The sequence below is a fragment of the Protopterus annectens genome, chromosome 9.part0 (assembly GCF_019279795.1).
Source record: "Protopterus annectens isolate FY-2018-M chromosome 9.part0, PAN1.0, whole genome shotgun sequence".
Classification (NCBI taxonomy): domain Eukaryota; kingdom Metazoa; phylum Chordata; order Ceratodontiformes; family Protopteridae; genus Protopterus; species Protopterus annectens.
Genome location: NC_056743.1, coordinates 977,000,916 through 977,018,183, shown reverse-complemented (window position 1 = coordinate 977,018,183; position 17,268 = coordinate 977,000,916). Strand labels below are relative to the sequence as shown.

At 40.6% G+C, this 17,268-nt stretch overlaps 1 protein-coding gene across 1 annotated transcript in view; it reads left to right on the top strand.

Annotated features, from left to right (window-relative positions):
• The first annotated feature begins 11,584 nt into the window (after window positions 1-11,584).
• Window positions 11,585-17,268, top strand: part of BLOC1S1 (biogenesis of lysosomal organelles complex 1 subunit 1) — a 458,694-nt gene continuing 453,010 nt past the window's right edge. The window contains exon 1 of the mRNA XM_044083726.1: window positions 11,585-11,755. Coding sequence (XP_043939661.1) covers window positions 11,695-11,755 — 61 coding nt within the window. The 5' untranslated portion in view covers window positions 11,585-11,694. The remainder of the gene's footprint in view (window positions 11,756-17,268) is intronic.

The window sequence follows — 17,268 nt, the reverse complement described above, 5'->3', positions numbered from 1 at the left end:
TTGCAGTGAGCAGTGATAACTTGCTTTTTGTAGATAACATGGTTTGTAGGTGATAATGCAACCGTTTAGTAAGCTTGGTGTTGTGATGGGGTCACTTTACAGCCACCTGTGTCTGCTAGCAGGTGTGGAATTCACAGTGGGTCAGTGTGTGTGCAATGCCATCCAGAATTACTTCAATATACATCTGAGCAATATATTTTATTTTGCAGATGTAAATGATGGCAGGCCTATGGTTATTCCTGGATATGTATCATTGCTTATTAGCATAGTTGCTACATGAGGCTTCTTCAAGGTGTCTCGTTTAGGGTGCATCAAGGTGTGTGGGCTTCCTGGAACATTTTGTACATGTTGTATTTGTAAACAATAGCTTCTGTCACTTACTGTAGAATGTAGTACTATCAAACATTCACCATTATGGATTGTAATTCCCAGCAGATCTGTCTTAGAGCATATCAGGCATGGCTATGTGTATACATTTGTGCAGATTTGTAGACAAGGCATCAGTGTGTAACTTAATCCAGCTGTCAATGTCCTTTGTGTAAACCTGAGCTTGGATGTTGGGTATCCCATCCCTTAGGAAGATGTAGGTAACTTGGATGATCTTTTTGAACCTGGTGTCTCACTTAGGGGGTTCATTAGGTATTCCAAACTATACACATACTGTGTTATGGTTGTATTAACAGTGCAGGCACTACACATGTGCCATTACATTGTTCACTCATATTGTTGATGAACAGGTCTGATATATTACAGACTCTCTGTTAGTATCCCAGGATGTATTCTGCACCATCTCCAGCAAGAACTGGCTTTGCCATTGAGCACCCTATTCAACCACAGCCTAAGTACAGGTTTCATTCTAGCAGAGTGGAGAACTGCCATTGTCATCCTCTTGCACAAAGGTGGTGCCACTACTGACCCTGGAAACTATCACCCCATTAGCTTGACAAGTCTGATCTTTGTAAAGCCATGGAGCATATTATTATGGATCTCATAAACAAGGACACAGGCACTCTCCAAGCACTTGACCCCACCCAGTTCAGATTCATCAAGGGCAGATCTTGCCTGTTGAACCTGGTTGACTTCTTTAAGACTGTCACCAAGGCCCTGGATGAGGGAAAGTCAGTGCATACAGCTAACCTTGACTTGGCCAAGGCCTTTGACACAATCCCCCACTTGGGCATCGTAGAAAAGCTAACAGAACTTGGAGTAAATCCCTATCTCATCAGGTTAGTGGCAAACTGGCTCATTGACAAGATCCTCAAAGCCAAAATAGGCACCTCCACCTCCGATAGCAAATCTGTCACTAGTGGAGTTCCCCAGGGATACGTCCTGGGACCCCTACTGTTTGGCATCTATTTCTCAGAGGTCCAGGCAAAGACAAAAGGCCTGTGGGTGACCAAGTTTGTGGACAACTGTAAGTTGGGTACTGTCATTGACTCCCCAAATTATGTTAACATGCTGCAAGAGGGTCTACCAGTAACTCATGGCTGGTGCCAAAGTCATGGCCTCAAACTAAATGCAAAAAATGTATTATACCATTCGGCAAAAACACAACCCCTACTGATTACCACATCAATGGCAACCTCATAAGCACACAACCTGTGGTAAAAGACCTGGGCACTCAGGTTGATAACAACCTCACATTCGACCATCATGTAGCGGCAGTGGTCTGAAAAGTCTTTTACTCAGTTCATCTCATAAGTAAAGGGATTGCATCCAGAAAAAATGGGGGGTTATTACCTCACTATACTCCTCCCAAATTAGAGCAATAATTGAGTATAATTCCCCATTTGGGATGCACCTCTCCAAACATATGCACCAACTGGAAAGGCCACTGAAATACCTCACAAAGAGAATCCATGGCCTCCAACACCTGTCCTATGCAGATAGGCTCAAATCACTATCATGCTACTCGGTATTGTACAGATTGCTCAGAGGTGATCTATGTCTCACCTACAAGGCAAATTCGGACCCTGCCCTACTAGAGATGTTCCATATCCATAAGTCTAACTCCTCACACACTACCCATTCAAAAAGCCTGAATCTTAATATGCAACATCAATAGAACCTGCTGGAGAGACAGGTTTGTCTCCCAGAGGCTGCCCCATCTCTGGAATAGAGTCCCCATACACATCAAACAGAGCACCTCACTGACCCTCTTCAAGTGCAACCTTGATGAGTGGATCAGTAACCACAAAGTTGTCCCAGGGGTTCCACCTGTGTCCCTCATTGACAGGGGTGACAGGTGATGACTGAGGTTTCTTTTTGGGGATAAACTCTTGGCTAAGCTTGTAAGGGCCCAGGACCATTAGCCTAGCAACCTCCTATGATCCTATGGTATGTGTGATCTGAGTGATATTTTCTGGGAGTAACCTATGGTGTGTACATTCTGAAGTCATTCTTAAGGTGGATCAATAGTTCTGTTATTGATCAGTAGGTGTTTTATTTGCTGCTTGTTATGTAACAGAAGGTATGACAGCTAAATAAAGCTGTTGAGGATCTGGTCTGCAACATAGCATCAGCCGAGTCTATTGTAAAATAATATTTTAATTTCTGTCTGTATGAGGGCAAAGTGTTAAGGCAGCTGCACATACACCACAACAGAGCAGGTAATCCAAGGAAACACTGTTAACTCTCACACTAGGTCCAGAAGCAGTAATCTTCGAATAGAGACTCCTACTGTACACACTTACCAGAAGTGTACAAGTGTGAGTCCTATAAAAACAGATGTCATCCGAATGTTCTTATTATTATGGCTACTGCCATGATGGTTTGCCACAGCACATAATCTGCTTCCATTTCCTCCTTTCCTCTGCATCCTGTTCTGTCACAATGACCACCTGCCTATCCTCGGACACCACATCCATGAACCTAATATTAGACCTTATTGTTTTCCTCCTATCTACCAGCTCCATCCTCTGCATCCATCCCCAAATGTACCCAGCATCCCTCCTAAGCACATTCCAAAAGCAACACAATCTCACCTCTATGGACTTGTGTCCATACGATACAACCTTATGCTGACACTGTCATATACTGATTACTACTCCTGTCCATCCTCAGTACAACCAATGCAGATCCTAATATTTGGAACTCTTCCAGCTCCTGTTATGACTCCTGTATTTTTGTCAGTGCAACCGTCACCAAGCCATATCACATAGCTGTTGTCACTACACTCTTGTAGGCCTTCCCTTTCATTGTTATTGGTACCCATCTGTCATAAATCAATCTTGACACTCTTCTACACCCACTCCACCATGCATGCACTGTCTTCTTCACTTCATTTCCACACTCAGCATTACTGTGTACTTTAGCTACCAAGTATTTAATATCATATACCTTCACCAACTGCACTTCCTGCAGTCTCACCATTCATCTATACTACCTCTTATTCACAGACATATATTCTGTCTTCGTCCTTATGCCACTCATTACTCAACTCTGCATAGCATAACTTTGCCTCTCCAGGGTCTCCTACACGTGTTCCCTGATCACAATATCATATGCAGACGTCATAGTCCATGGAGACCCCGTGTGATCTCCTGTGTCAACCTAACCATCACCATTGCAAAGAGATGTCATGATGTTAGTGCATAGCATGAAAGGAGTGTCACTTTTGTCTGTATTATATTGCATGATGTGACATCTACCTGTCTGCTAGACCATTGTGTGCCCATGGCCTGTTGTGAGCAATACGTATCCAATAATCTGATTCAGCTGATGAAATCAGCTGTGTCTGTTGAAGACATGAGGACAGTGTACCATAGGCTGCAGTAAAATTATGTATATAATGTACACCAGCAGCTCACACACACACACACACACACACACACACACACACACACACACACACACACACACACACACACACACACACACCAAGTTGACTACAGTGAGATTAGAACCCCTACCTGTTTAGCTTTACAGACTAGGGAACACAGTACTTAAAGCATGTCACAGCACAAGTCTGACTTTAATAGGATTGCAGGTGATCTTATAGTAGATGACATCAGCAGGTCCTGTGGGGGACATGAGGTTGGAGGACTACGAGACATGGATATTTGCTGCAAGCACAAAAGCACTGGAAATTCAGGCCTGTTTCCAAGGCAGTGTTAAATACACACAGTCTTCTTAATGGAGGCAGATACACACAGCAAGCTGGTTGTAGTAAGATTAAAACCCCAACTTATCTACATTTACAGACTATAGAACACAGTACTTAAATCATCTGCCACAGCACAAGTCTAACTTTAACATGACTGCAGGTGATTTTATAGTAGATGACATCAGTAAACCCTGTGGGGGACAGAAGGCTGGACAACTGCAAGACATAGATGTTTGATACAAGCACAAAAGGAAAGCAAACACAATGCCAGTTTCCAAGATAGTGTTGAGTACAAACACATGGTCTCCTTAATGGAGACAGACAGACAAACACACACACACACACACACACACACACACACACACACACACACACACACACACACACACAAAGCTCACTGCAATGAGATTGAAACCTCTACCTATCTAGGTTTACAGGCTACAGAACACAGTACTTAATGCATGTGCCACTACAAGTCTGATTTTCACACAACTTACTGTGAACGTATAGTAGATGACATAGTCAAGGGATGTAGGGAACACCAGCTTGGGAGGCCTGCATTGGCACATCGCTCATTACTGTCATCTGAGGCTACTATACTAACAGTAGTATACTGTTTAGAAGTCATATCTGTGTAACAGCATGAGTGCCTTACTGAGCATATTTGGATGTTTTCCTTTGGCAATGCAAGCCTGTGAGCACAACTTTATAGCCATGTCCACGAGGGAGCACACAACATTATATATTACATCTTTGTTTTATGTTAGATGTATGTGTTCTAGAATTGAGGAGATCCCATGGTTGTACTGATTGTTGTTGAGGTTGGTTGTGAGTAAACACATATGGATGTTTATTAACTGTCTGTACAGATAGTTACACTATGCCCTCAGTTTACAATGTTTCCACATCTTGGAACTATAGAACAGTAAGAACACAGATCTATGTATGTGATGTAATAGTTAGCATACCTCTCAACCTCATAGAGCATGATATCTGCACATAGCCATAATTAATATGGTGAATGTTGACAAATTACCCTAAAAAAACTGCAATGTTGATGGAATGACAGGGTTTGTATTAGCATGCATTTTCTGAAGGGTATGACATCCATAAATTAAATGCATGTCATTATTTTCTTACTTCTCAATATTTAGCAATAAAGTTGTATAAACCAAAATGTTATGGGGAAACAAACTACAAAGGCTATTTCAAAATATAGACATTCTTCATAAATCTTGACTTTTTAGGGCTATGATAGCTAGGCATAGCAAAAATGCAATGAGTATTGCACTAAGTGTACAAGCATGCGTGTTTCACTATTCACTCTTGCACCTGTTTGCATGGTGATGAGCAGTGCACAGACGTGAGGCGCATTGCTAACATCCACTCTTCCTATTATGTAATGTATATGTCTTAGTGCAGCCCACTCCTCTCAGTACTCCAGGCCATGATTTCACAATTGCAATGGGTAATGTCTGTATTTTTCCTTGTTCTGCAGCTTTGCACTTTGCGCAAAATATTTCAGCATTATTAAAACTGTTTTCAGCATGTGATGCATTGTGCAAATCTGTACTAAAAATATTAAGATTAAAACATTATGGGACTCGGTCACAGTGTGTACAAAACACAAGCTATTGCAGAAATACCTCCTAAACTTCAACTTACATAAGGATTAGAAGCCAAAACATCATTAAAGCTTCATCAAGCAGGATGACTGCCTCAGTCCTTTTGGCCACAGAAGCTGCTTTCTAAACTGGGGTCATTCCTCACGCAACCACCTTCATAAAAACTGTACACTGCTATCAAGCCATGCACACTATATTCTGCAAGTACTTCTTTGATGTACATTTGGACACAGACCAGATAGTAGATACAACTCTTGTCAAACATATGAGAATAACTATACATCTCTGTCATACAATACTGTAGTTGTGGGTGGGGAGGAAACACATTTACTGTCAGGATACAAAGCCGCCTGAAGCCAGACACAGCAATAGAGTGGAGTCAATTCCTAACTTCTTTCTTGCATGATGTAACAGTATTCAGCTGTGTTTGGACTCTGTTTCATGCCTGATGCATAGCAATTTCATATGGTAACATTTTAGTAATGTAAGTGTGTGCACTTGCATGTTAACTTAAGTTATCTACAAAAGCACCAATATATATTTGCATACTGTAACAAGGTAAGACATCTATGAGAATATGTAATTAAAGTGTTCAACACTACAGTCTAGGTTCAGGCCTTACCTTGCATATGTGTCGGCTGACACAGCATTAGTTCAGGGTGACTCTTGTCTAATGCAAGCAGTACACAGCCAATACATGGATAGATAAAGGTTGTGTGAGTTGCCTGATATCACTTTTAATATATGTATGTGAGTAGGAGAAAGATGTTAGACCCTAGGTGGTCAAGTGAATGTGCTATGCATTGTCTCTTAACCAAAGCAAGGGCATATGGAGCACACCTACATCTACCTACAGGGACAGCAGCTGGAAGTTCCTCCTGTGACTACGGCTCTGGTGACCTAGGCATTGGTGGCGGGATGTATGCCTATCCCCCTTGCTGATCCTGCTGCAGCTGACTCCACAGGAGCACACTGTGCAGCATAGCACAAACTGAATATTTTTGTACATGTGCTTGAAGTATACTGCAAGGCTTTACCGGATATATCTAGGCACCGGAACCATCATTCAGAAGCCCAAACACATACTCTATGATGTTCCTAGTTTGTGTGTGTGCCTCATTTGGAGTTCTTCCATGGGTGTGTATGCATTTCTGATGGGTGTCATCATTCATGGTTTCAGGGTGTAGCCAACATCCCCCAGTAAATGGCTCTGTGGGATGTCCCCACTAGCAAACATCTGGTACAGCTGTGATGTCTGCCAGATATGGGAGTCATGATAACTGCCTATTTGCCAGCACACACATTCAAGATAATCCCCTAGACATTGCACATGACTTGGCAGTTGATGGCGTGGTATCCCTTGTGGTTAATTCTACCCTGCTCACCAGATTGTGCCTTGATGTGTACATGAGTGCAATCTATGGCACCCAGTATTTCAGGGTAGTGCGCTACACAATAGAAGTGTTGCATATTGCTGGTCCTGTCCTCAGTAGTGAGGGGAAAACATATGTGTTCACTGGCATGTATAAGCATAGCATCCAGGAACTGGTGGATTATCCTGGATGCTGATGCCAGTGACACCCCCGTCATGTCTCCAGTTATTCTTTGAAAAGTACCTGTAGCTACTATTCTAAAGACTACACATACCTTAGTTTCCATTGCACTGGGTTCCCCTCGGTTGGCTCTGGCTGTGAGTTGAAGCCGGCAGAGCTCACAGAGTTCTTGTAATGTGCCCCTGTCCACCCTGTAATGCTCTACAATTTCCAGATCATATAGCACCTGGTAGGTCACCCTAGGCCTGAACAACTCTCTTCCTTCTCAGGCTAGGCCTATTATCACTAGCACCAACAGCATTGACTTCAGCCTCGAGCGCACACAGATGTAGAATAGCTGCAGAAGCCCTTAACATTATCTCAGTTAAAAGTTCCAAGTCTCTACTCCGATGTTGAATAATACAGGGAAAATCAGACTGTAGGCTGTATGCATACTTTATACATTTGTTGATTAGGACCACTGTGATGAAAGGAGATACTGCCAGCTCAGCTAGCTGGAATTTTGTAAATAATTATATGTCATTGGTGAATACACTCCAGTGGCTCTACTTGGTAAAAGCAGTGGGAACTAACATTGGGCAGCACAATGCCGGGGCACTTCTATGGGCTAGGCTTGTAAAGGATCCAGGGCCATTAGCTTAGTATGCACCTATTAACCTATTTATATAAGATGCTTGTGTTACACATGAATTAGAACTGTATGTCATGTGTATATCAAACTGCTTTTACAGACGTGTGTGGGTGTTGAAAAGGTATTTGTAAAATTCTTGTGTTTAAAATGGATCCACAGTGTGCTTTACTGGAAGAGAACAGAAATGCATATGCACTATTGTAACTGTTTAAATGTATATATTTTAATAGTGGAAACTGGAATACAGGAGGTTAGCTTCAGAAAAATAACTGAAATGAAATGACTTTATGGCTAGGCCATAAAAGATGGTATCTTTCAGTTTTCAATGCAGCAAGAGACACATTGTCTGCACTAGGAAACTTTCTGTATTGTCTTTAGGGTGAACTAATTACTAGTCTTGAAAGCATGAAGCAATGCAATTGTTTTATGACTTCCAGCATCTGCCAGAGATCTGAGGGGAAGCCCTTGTCCATATATTTTTACAGGTAGATGCTAAGTGCTGCCAGCTTCAGCAATGCGGGTTTTGGCCTGGGGACCAGAATTCAGATGACAAGAAGCGATGCCATTCTGCAAGCTATCCCAGCAGTAATATTTGAGATATTATTTTGAGAAGTCTCTTAGTGGGACAGAGCATTCTGCATTCTATCTTGGACCTGACAACAACTAGAAAAGCCAGTCACCACATCTGCCTTACTCTATTAGTAAGTTCTTAGGTTATAGTAATTCTCTTAGATTCAGTCAGGAATATGGTGAAGCTTAGTTTAGATATTTTTATTTATTTATTTGTGACTGTCCTGCAATGTTGTTTTAAATATTTCCTGTGGTTTTGAACTCTGATGTCACTGTGAATATATATTTAGTATCGTCTTGTTCTTTTATTATTTTTTGTTAAATATATTTAAGCCTTTCAGTGTGGCTGATCTGTGTAGAGATATTTAAGTTTTGAGAGTATTTGTATATTTATTTGGTGACACTGTGTGGGCCACTTCTAATAGCCTTGCTCTTGGTTAAACTACCATTTGTATTAGTATTAATATTACACAGTAAAATTGGACACCTTTTGTTAAGGGCCTTAAAGTAGCTGATAAGGGGTTCTGGTGGCACTGATAACTACCTTATAGCCTGGTCAGAAGGGGGCATAACTAGTAAACCTGTATCAGCCTTTCCCAGGTGTGTGTGTGTGATCGTGTGCACATGTCAGCTACTCGGGCAGGGACACAAAGCACTGGTTGGACAGAGAGAGAGTTCGGAGGACTTGGCTTGGAACCCTGGCTAAGGACTCAACTCTATAGCTGTGCCAGTGGGGACTCTTATAGAGATCTGGAGAAAGAGCGAGAAACTAGCCCCAAACTGACTTTGGTCTCTGTGTGCTTTTAAGGGAAATTGCACTTGATGCAGAGAGCTGCATCTGGAAATACTGTGTGTGTACCTGTTATCCTCCCAGTGAACATCCCCCACTGTTTCCAGTAGTGAAGATTGAGGCTCCTTGATTACTGGTCCAGTGGAGGGTTGTCACAACCACCATATGGTATTGGCTGCTTTAAATGACACTCACCTACTTAGGATATAATTGACAGGATTTAGAACTCCTGTTGCAGTGTACATTGTGCTCTGTGCAGCGACATGCAGCAGAGCACAGCTATGCATAATGACACCAAATCATTCAAAACATTTAGTAATATCATCCCTATTGTCATGATACGTACAGAATATGGTAATTACGGATAATTGCACTTCATTTACATGAACTACAATGCCAGCACAGTATGATTAAAAGTTGATGTACCCTGTTTTTGAACTCAAGGCTATCTGCGCTGTAGTCCAACACCTAACAGTCATCGTCACAAGACTAGAGGGGATTATTGAAGCACAATCCTGCTTACTGGATTTGCGAGATGCATAGATATTCTCATCCATGCAAAACACACACTGTGTAGGAGCTTACATGGAGTGTACAGCCCTACATGGTCCCTGCTTTTTGTGATTCAACAAACCCACTCATTTTTTTTTTTTTTACATCTTTTACATAATAACCATGCTAACAGCCCGGGAACTACATGGATGGTAGCTGTGTGAGCTGGGCAACAGCACAGGTGCAACAATTTAAAGCTACAATGCTGGGTGTTACTGTGATTGTTGTGACAATATAGCAAACCAAACTTTTTAATTACATTTGTTTTATTGTTTTTAAAACGTTTTGCGCATAGTGGCACATTGTGCACATGTGCTAAAGTATAAATATCAACATTTATAGTAATTTTACACATATTCCAGATCCTTTTGGATATCCTCGGCCAGTAAATGCCTATTTTTTTCCTTTTTATGGGCATTCTGTCCATATTTCAGAGCTTCTGTATGCCCTTGCTTCCGTGTAGGCTCCTGTTTGTGGAAAATTTTTGCATACACTTCCAACACGGACACGGAGCCTACACGGTTGTGTGTAGGGTTGTTGGATCGCTCCACCATATTGGTTTGCTTCATTAGCATAAAATTCAGCTAATCATGCCGAAATTTGTATGCCACGAAACTTTCCACTGGTGCGCGTGAATGCACTTGCTTGCGTTCCCCTACACCGAGTTTACTGAATCTAAAACCTGCTTTGCCTGTGTTTGCATCATGTAGTGATGCAAACACAGAAAAAATGACCGTGTAAGCTTTATTGAATTTGCAACGTCATGTATTTGCATGTTGAATGTTCAAGTTTTAAAATTAATTTTCAGAGAATCGCATGTCAGTTCAGAGAAATAAATGTTGAATGAAACATTGATTTTTATCAGATATTACCATGTTGAGTCAGAGAAATAAACATCAAACAGGACATTGTTTTTTAAAATTAATTTTAAAGGAGCAGCATTATAACAGGTAAAGTACTACTTAAGTAACAGCACTATAACAATATTAATTTACCATTGTTCTAGTTTAGGGAACAAGTTATTGCGAAACTACGTCATAAGAGGGTAAACTGGTTAGCATTACAAGTAGGGTTATCACCTGTCCCACTTTTGCGAAGGACAGTCCTGCTTTGGCAGCTGTGTCCTGCAAAGAAATAGAAAAATGGCAAATGTCCTGAGATTTTAGGATAAACATATTTCCTGTATTTTATGTAATAGTTGCATAAAACAGTTATTCTGTATGTGAAACGCCTAAATGTTATAAGAAACAGAATAAGCAACTAAAATCGTACACGAATAAGCTTTTATTTAGCCAAAAAAGTGAAGTTCTGTCCTTTGTACTGGCCGTGGGCATGTTCTGCCCTTCAAAATCTGACGTTTGTACCAAAAAATGTCTCACTTTGGGCATTTGAAAAGGTGGCAACCCTAATTACAAGCAAAAACAAATTTTAAGATGCTTGTTTCTAGATCTACACAGGAAATGGATATAAACACAGAAAATGGCAAAACTCTCCATAATGCCATTAAAGGGTTTTATGGGGGGGGGGGGCTGTTTTATCCCTCCCCACATCCCTGTTCATATAAACTTCAAGATCACTGTAAAGGGAATACCCGAAAAAATACGTTATTTAAAATGTGGAACGGTAATAAATAAAATCTGAATTTAGTGATTCAGAACAGTCATCACGAGTCAGCAACCACACAAACATTCCCCACTGATCTGTTTCAAAGATGTTACCGTTGTTATTTAACTAACCAGTGGCTCAATAAGAGTCACGCGCTAACACGAACGTACGCGCATCAAAGCTGTCAGTAACGCGCTGCTTGGGAAAGAGTTAGTGTCTAGGTTGTCCATATTTAAGGGTTGGCGAATTAACGTGTAATAATTATGTTATCCCGGTTGTTGAAGGAACACCAAGCCAAACAAGCTGAGAGGAAGGAAATACAGGGTAAGCGGTGTAGGTTGTTACTGTCCATCTATTTTTGAGCGAGGCCAACCATAAAGCCCTGGACTTTGTTTAGGTCTGACGCCACGGAAAAGGAAGTAATGCTTTTCACCGATTCCTTTATACCATTTGAAACGCGTCTGAGTGAGTTTCGTATCTCTCAACTGTCCACATCTTTGCTTCATATTTTGTTGTGTTTTTTCATAAAATGTGTGTTTTTATGGTCATTCACTACGGGTTGAAGTAACTAAATATATAAATTTGAGTTTCACACTTCATGTCATTCAGAAAATGTATGCTAACACAAACCCTGTTCTCATGAGCTGTGCCCTAAGCATAAAATTAAACTTTCATTTTTTCACAATAAAAGACATCTGAATTTGTTAACTGGTAAGTAAACCGAGTCATAGAAGCAAAGCAAGACAAGTTTCATAGGAGAAGTTCATAATAAGAAGTAGACAGCTGTTTTCTTTATTTACAGCAGCAGCTGTTTGCCATCAGTTGTGTGCCAGAGCTGCTTCTTGATCACTCTTATATTCTCTAGGACCTGTATGGATTGTCCACAAAAGTCTGGGATCCCGCAACTGTAGAAACCTTTTGTGCAAGTGGGCAGAGGGAAAATAGGCTGACCGCCTGTGGTGCTTTTGTGACAGCTGTGAACAGTCTTGTCACACCTAGTCACCCCTGTTGCATGATATGCATCCTCAGTCTATACTGAGGACTTGTAGAGCTGAAAACTTCACCTCTACCCTAGCCTAGAGAATAGGGAATCTGAAAAATAATACTTGATGCCTAAGTCTCCACCTGACATTTTATGGATTGGAACTGCTATTGAAACCTTGGCCACAGTCTGAGCTCACTTGGTCTGTCACAGAGCTGGCCAGTCAGTAGGCAACTAGAAGTGAAACGGGCATAAATCATTGCTCGGAGCACAGGAATGCACTTTGCTGTGTCACTTTTACACTCTTACACTCTTAATTTTGTCTGTGTGTTTGAAGCTTGCCCACTTTTGCCACTGCACTGGTTAAATTTTGCTGTTGTACACCATGGCTAACATTGTGTATTCTCTGCTGTACTAATGGCAGTACCTAAATCATGGTGTACAGATTTAAGGGGCACCATTGTGGCCAGCACAGGGACATAGTGTATCCCACATTCAACACATAAGTGTAAATAAAAGGGTGAAGGTATGCTAGCAGAAATAATGGTGTTTATTTTATGGTGTGTATTTAGTTGTGTGCTTAAATGTATCTGTAACAATCTTGGGTACTTGCGTATTATCGCAACCACATTCGGAGCAGGAGAAGCGGCTCATTCCCAAGCCCTTGTCCTGCCGAAATATGTAGTGCAAGTTACTGGGGAAGTGTGTGTCACTGTGTTAAAAGTCTGTTGAAGAATTCTTGATACAAAACCACCAGGTAACTAAATTGGGGGAATGTCGTTTTCCTCGTCTGTATTAAGCTAGTCATTCTTACAAAACTTGGGGAAAGTGCTTCAGCAGACTGTGAAAACAAAAGATTCGGAAAGGAACATTTCAGGTTGTTCAAGGATCAGCAACCTTTCAAGGGCTCTCTGTTTCGTTGATGCACATGACAAATATTTGGCTTTTTTTGTATTCATGGGTGGCACCATAATGCCGCGGTAGGCATTGTGAACTTGCTCTGCCGGTTCATGTACTATGAATGTCCTCACTAGATGTAATTTGTTTTTTTTTGCCAGGTTTGTTGCTTCCTGTCAAATCCCAAACACATGCTGATAGGAGAATGGTGCCGTGTGTACCTCTCTTTTTGTGTGTCTGTATGTGTAGTTGTTGCAGCAGACCGGGATGTTATCCTGGAATTTGTTCTCTCCCTCTTGCCCTTTGCTTCCACACTAGCGAGTCAACTGCTGCAGGATACATATGAGACAATGAACACCCATATGAAAAAAATATATCGCCAGTAACATACAATCATAACATCTTTCAAACCCAAAACATACGGCTTTATAAATAAATTAACCACGTTCCCATAACATGACGAATGCTGACAGGTTGGAAATGTGGTTGCGATAATATGCAAGTACCCAATCTTGTTAAAGCTTCAAGGATTTGTCTTGCATCTTTATATTTTGGGTATGTACCATAGAACAAAGCTGCTTGTAAAAGGAAGGGGGGTAATAATAGACGAAAACCTCAGATTTGACCTTCACATTCAGAACTGTATAAGTAAAACCCACAAAAACTTTGCTTACTCTACCAGCATAATAAATTCCTCTCCCTCACAACCAAACTTTAGCCTCATCTTATCCTCTACCCTCACTAACCTATGGTGCCCAATTACTATTACCTCTACAGTCCTCATTACTCGCAAAATTAGAATCTTGCTATAACACGATTGCAAAATTCGCCACCAATAATCGCCACTCTGCACACCACTGTGTAGCCCTCAAACAACTGCAATGGCTGGAACTCCCCCACTACCTACTTCTCTTACAGCTACTCACAAACTAATATACAGGCCTTAAGACTGCCCTGCTCTGAACTCCTTAGTTAGTCTCTATAATCCTACCATGTCCCTATGATCCGAACACCAATTCCTCCTCCAAGTCCATAAACCCAAGCTACCTGTAGGACAATTACTATACTCTTGGGGAAATTGCCAAAGTCTGGAATAACCTCCCTCCTTCTATCCACTCTTAACAATGCCCTTCCACATTTAAAAGGGAATTACACCTTCATTTTCTATCCAAAAAGATATGCAACTGTTCCACTACTTACTCCACCATCACCTAATTCACCTAGTTATACACAAACACTGACTTTTTAGCCTATTCTAACATTGTAAAAACTTAAACTCAGCCACTCACTCTAACCTTCTCTAATTCTGCCATCATATTACTTACCCTTAATCTCAACAAATTCCTACATTCACTCTCTCCTCCCATAGTGCTTAAGCCTCTCCACTGCTTCGTCCATTCCCCCTCCCTCACTCTATTTCTCCCCTCTTCTCTCCTCTCCCTTCTAAAAATTTCAAACATGCTATTTCTTTTTCTTCTACACACACACAAAAAGATTATCTTCTTGTAAATATTTCACCTTCTTGTATATGTAACAACCATGAAAAATATTGTTCCATGAAATTGCTCTTTTAACATTTTCTTGTTTTTTTTGTTATTCCTGTATTTGTAACAACCATGAAACTTATTGTCTATGAATTTGCTCTGTAACATTCTCTTATTTCTCTTATTTTTCAGATGTCTTGTCTGGAAATGTTAATTTTATTTTATTTATTTTTTTTTACATTTGTTGACCGGGCTAGTCTAGCTGGATGCATGTCCATTTTCAGTAGAGGCCCGGGCAGAAAAGCTCCAAGAAATAAAGAATAATAATAATAATAATAATAGTAATTAATATGACAGATCAATATATGAAAGACTATACTTTCAAGTATATAAGTAAAAGATTTTTTTTTTTTACAAATTAGAATATTTGTAGTGATTAATAACATAAGCATGAATTCTATAGAGGGTAATGTATAAAATAAGGTACAATATACATATATATACATATGATTTATGTGCAATAACATAATGAATTGAAGCATTAAGGGAAGATTGTGAAGGAGGTGGGGTGAAAATTAGTAAAAAGGAGAAAGTTAGTTGGGGTTAGTACAGGAGCATAGCCAGTGTTTGTTGAGAAATAGTTTTAGATTCCTTTTGAAAAGTGAGAGAGAAGTCTGAGAGGTGAGTTCAGAGGGTAGTTGGTTCCATAGTTTACCAACAGAGTTACAGAACAAGGAGTCACCTGCTGAGTTGTTAGATTTGGTTGTATTGATCAGCAGTTTATTTGAGGAGCGTAGAGTCTTAAGATTATTATAAGGGGTAATGAGGCTGGAACAGTATCGGGGTGTTGCTGGGTTGATGCAGGGTCTTGTGGGTTATAGTAAGTTGTTGAAATTGGAGCTGGTTAAGACATTCAGTCCAGTCTAGTTGTTTTAGATTCAAGCAGTGATGGGTTCTGAAAGGAGAGTTTGTAACAAACCTAGCAATATTATTGTAGGATGTTGCAAGTTTGTTGAGGTTGTTTTTGGAGAGATTGGTGTATATGGGAGAAGCATAGAGTAGAGTGGAGATTAAGTGAGTTCTAGCAATAGTGGTCTTGGCTACTGGGGTAAGAAATGGTTTGATTCTGTAAAGGGATCCTAGTTTTTTGTTAACTAATTTTATTGTGGTGTTTATGTGAGTATCAAAGTTGAGGTTGTTGTCGATTGTTATACCTAGGAGTTTAGTGGTTGGGTCAGGAGAAATAGGAGTACCATTATTGGATGTAAGAGTGAAATTTAAGGGGGTGGACTTTCAGGTAGGTGTGAAGCTTTTCGCCCTGGGCCACCACCGAAAATGGACTTCGAGCCCAGTGGACTTTCCGGGTAAACAAATGCCAATAAATAAATGGTGGGGAGGCAGCAGCACAGTGGTGTACTACAGTATGATGATCAGAAAAGTGTGGCTGCCTTTTGGTTGGGGGAGCGGATAAACCATTTACAGAAATCCTGGCTATACTGAGTACCAGCAGTCTTTTCTGTCTTGCATTAATCATAGGTAGAAACAAGTTTTCTTTAAGACAGACTACCTACTCCTAGATGGAACATTAGCAAGCTTCAGCCTCCCACCAAAACCCACTTAACTCCATTGAATGCACAGAAATATACACCACACTATACCACCATGTAAACAACTGCATAGATGCAGCTGTACCCCATAGGAATAAGTGCAGGGCAAACCCCAGAAATAAACTCATATGGTGGAATCATAATCTCAACAAGCTTTATAATAAAAGGAAAAGAATTTTGAACAAAAGTAAGAAGAGTAATTCCCAGAAAATTAGAGCCTTTGTCACTGAAATAAACAATGTAGGAGCTTGATAAAATCCACAAAAGCCAAGTTTTTTGAGGCTACAATAGCTACCCAAGCCAAAGACTATCCTAAAACATTTTTTAGTTATGTTTGCAATCTCAAAAGCACAAAGCAGCAGTGTGCTGAGCTGATTATGAACAATGATGCCTATACTGAAATTGAAGATATAGTTAACTTCCTGCTGCTAATTTTAGCTTTAACTTTACCCCCTCTCCCCACTGTCTGTCCGTCAAGGTGCAGCTGAAATTGGCTTACCTCCAGCTGTTACACAAGAAAAATTCTGAAAAGTGCTATCAAAAGCTAAAAATACTGTATCGATGGGTGCTGACAATATCCCTGGATGCATCTTAAATAGTATTAAGCAAGATTTAGCCACACCCTTAACCAAGCCGAATGGAGAACAGTTGCAGTCACCTGCTGCATAAGGAAGGGCCTTTCACAGACCCATAAGTCAGACTAGCCTCATGTGCAAATTCATGGAAAGACTTATGGAAACGATAGACCAGTCTCCGTTTGGATTTGTCAGTGGCAGGTCATGCTTACTCAACCTGTTAAATATTGCTGAAAAGGTCACCAAAGCTATGGATGAAGGCAAAATGATACACCTCATAACTTGGCCAGGC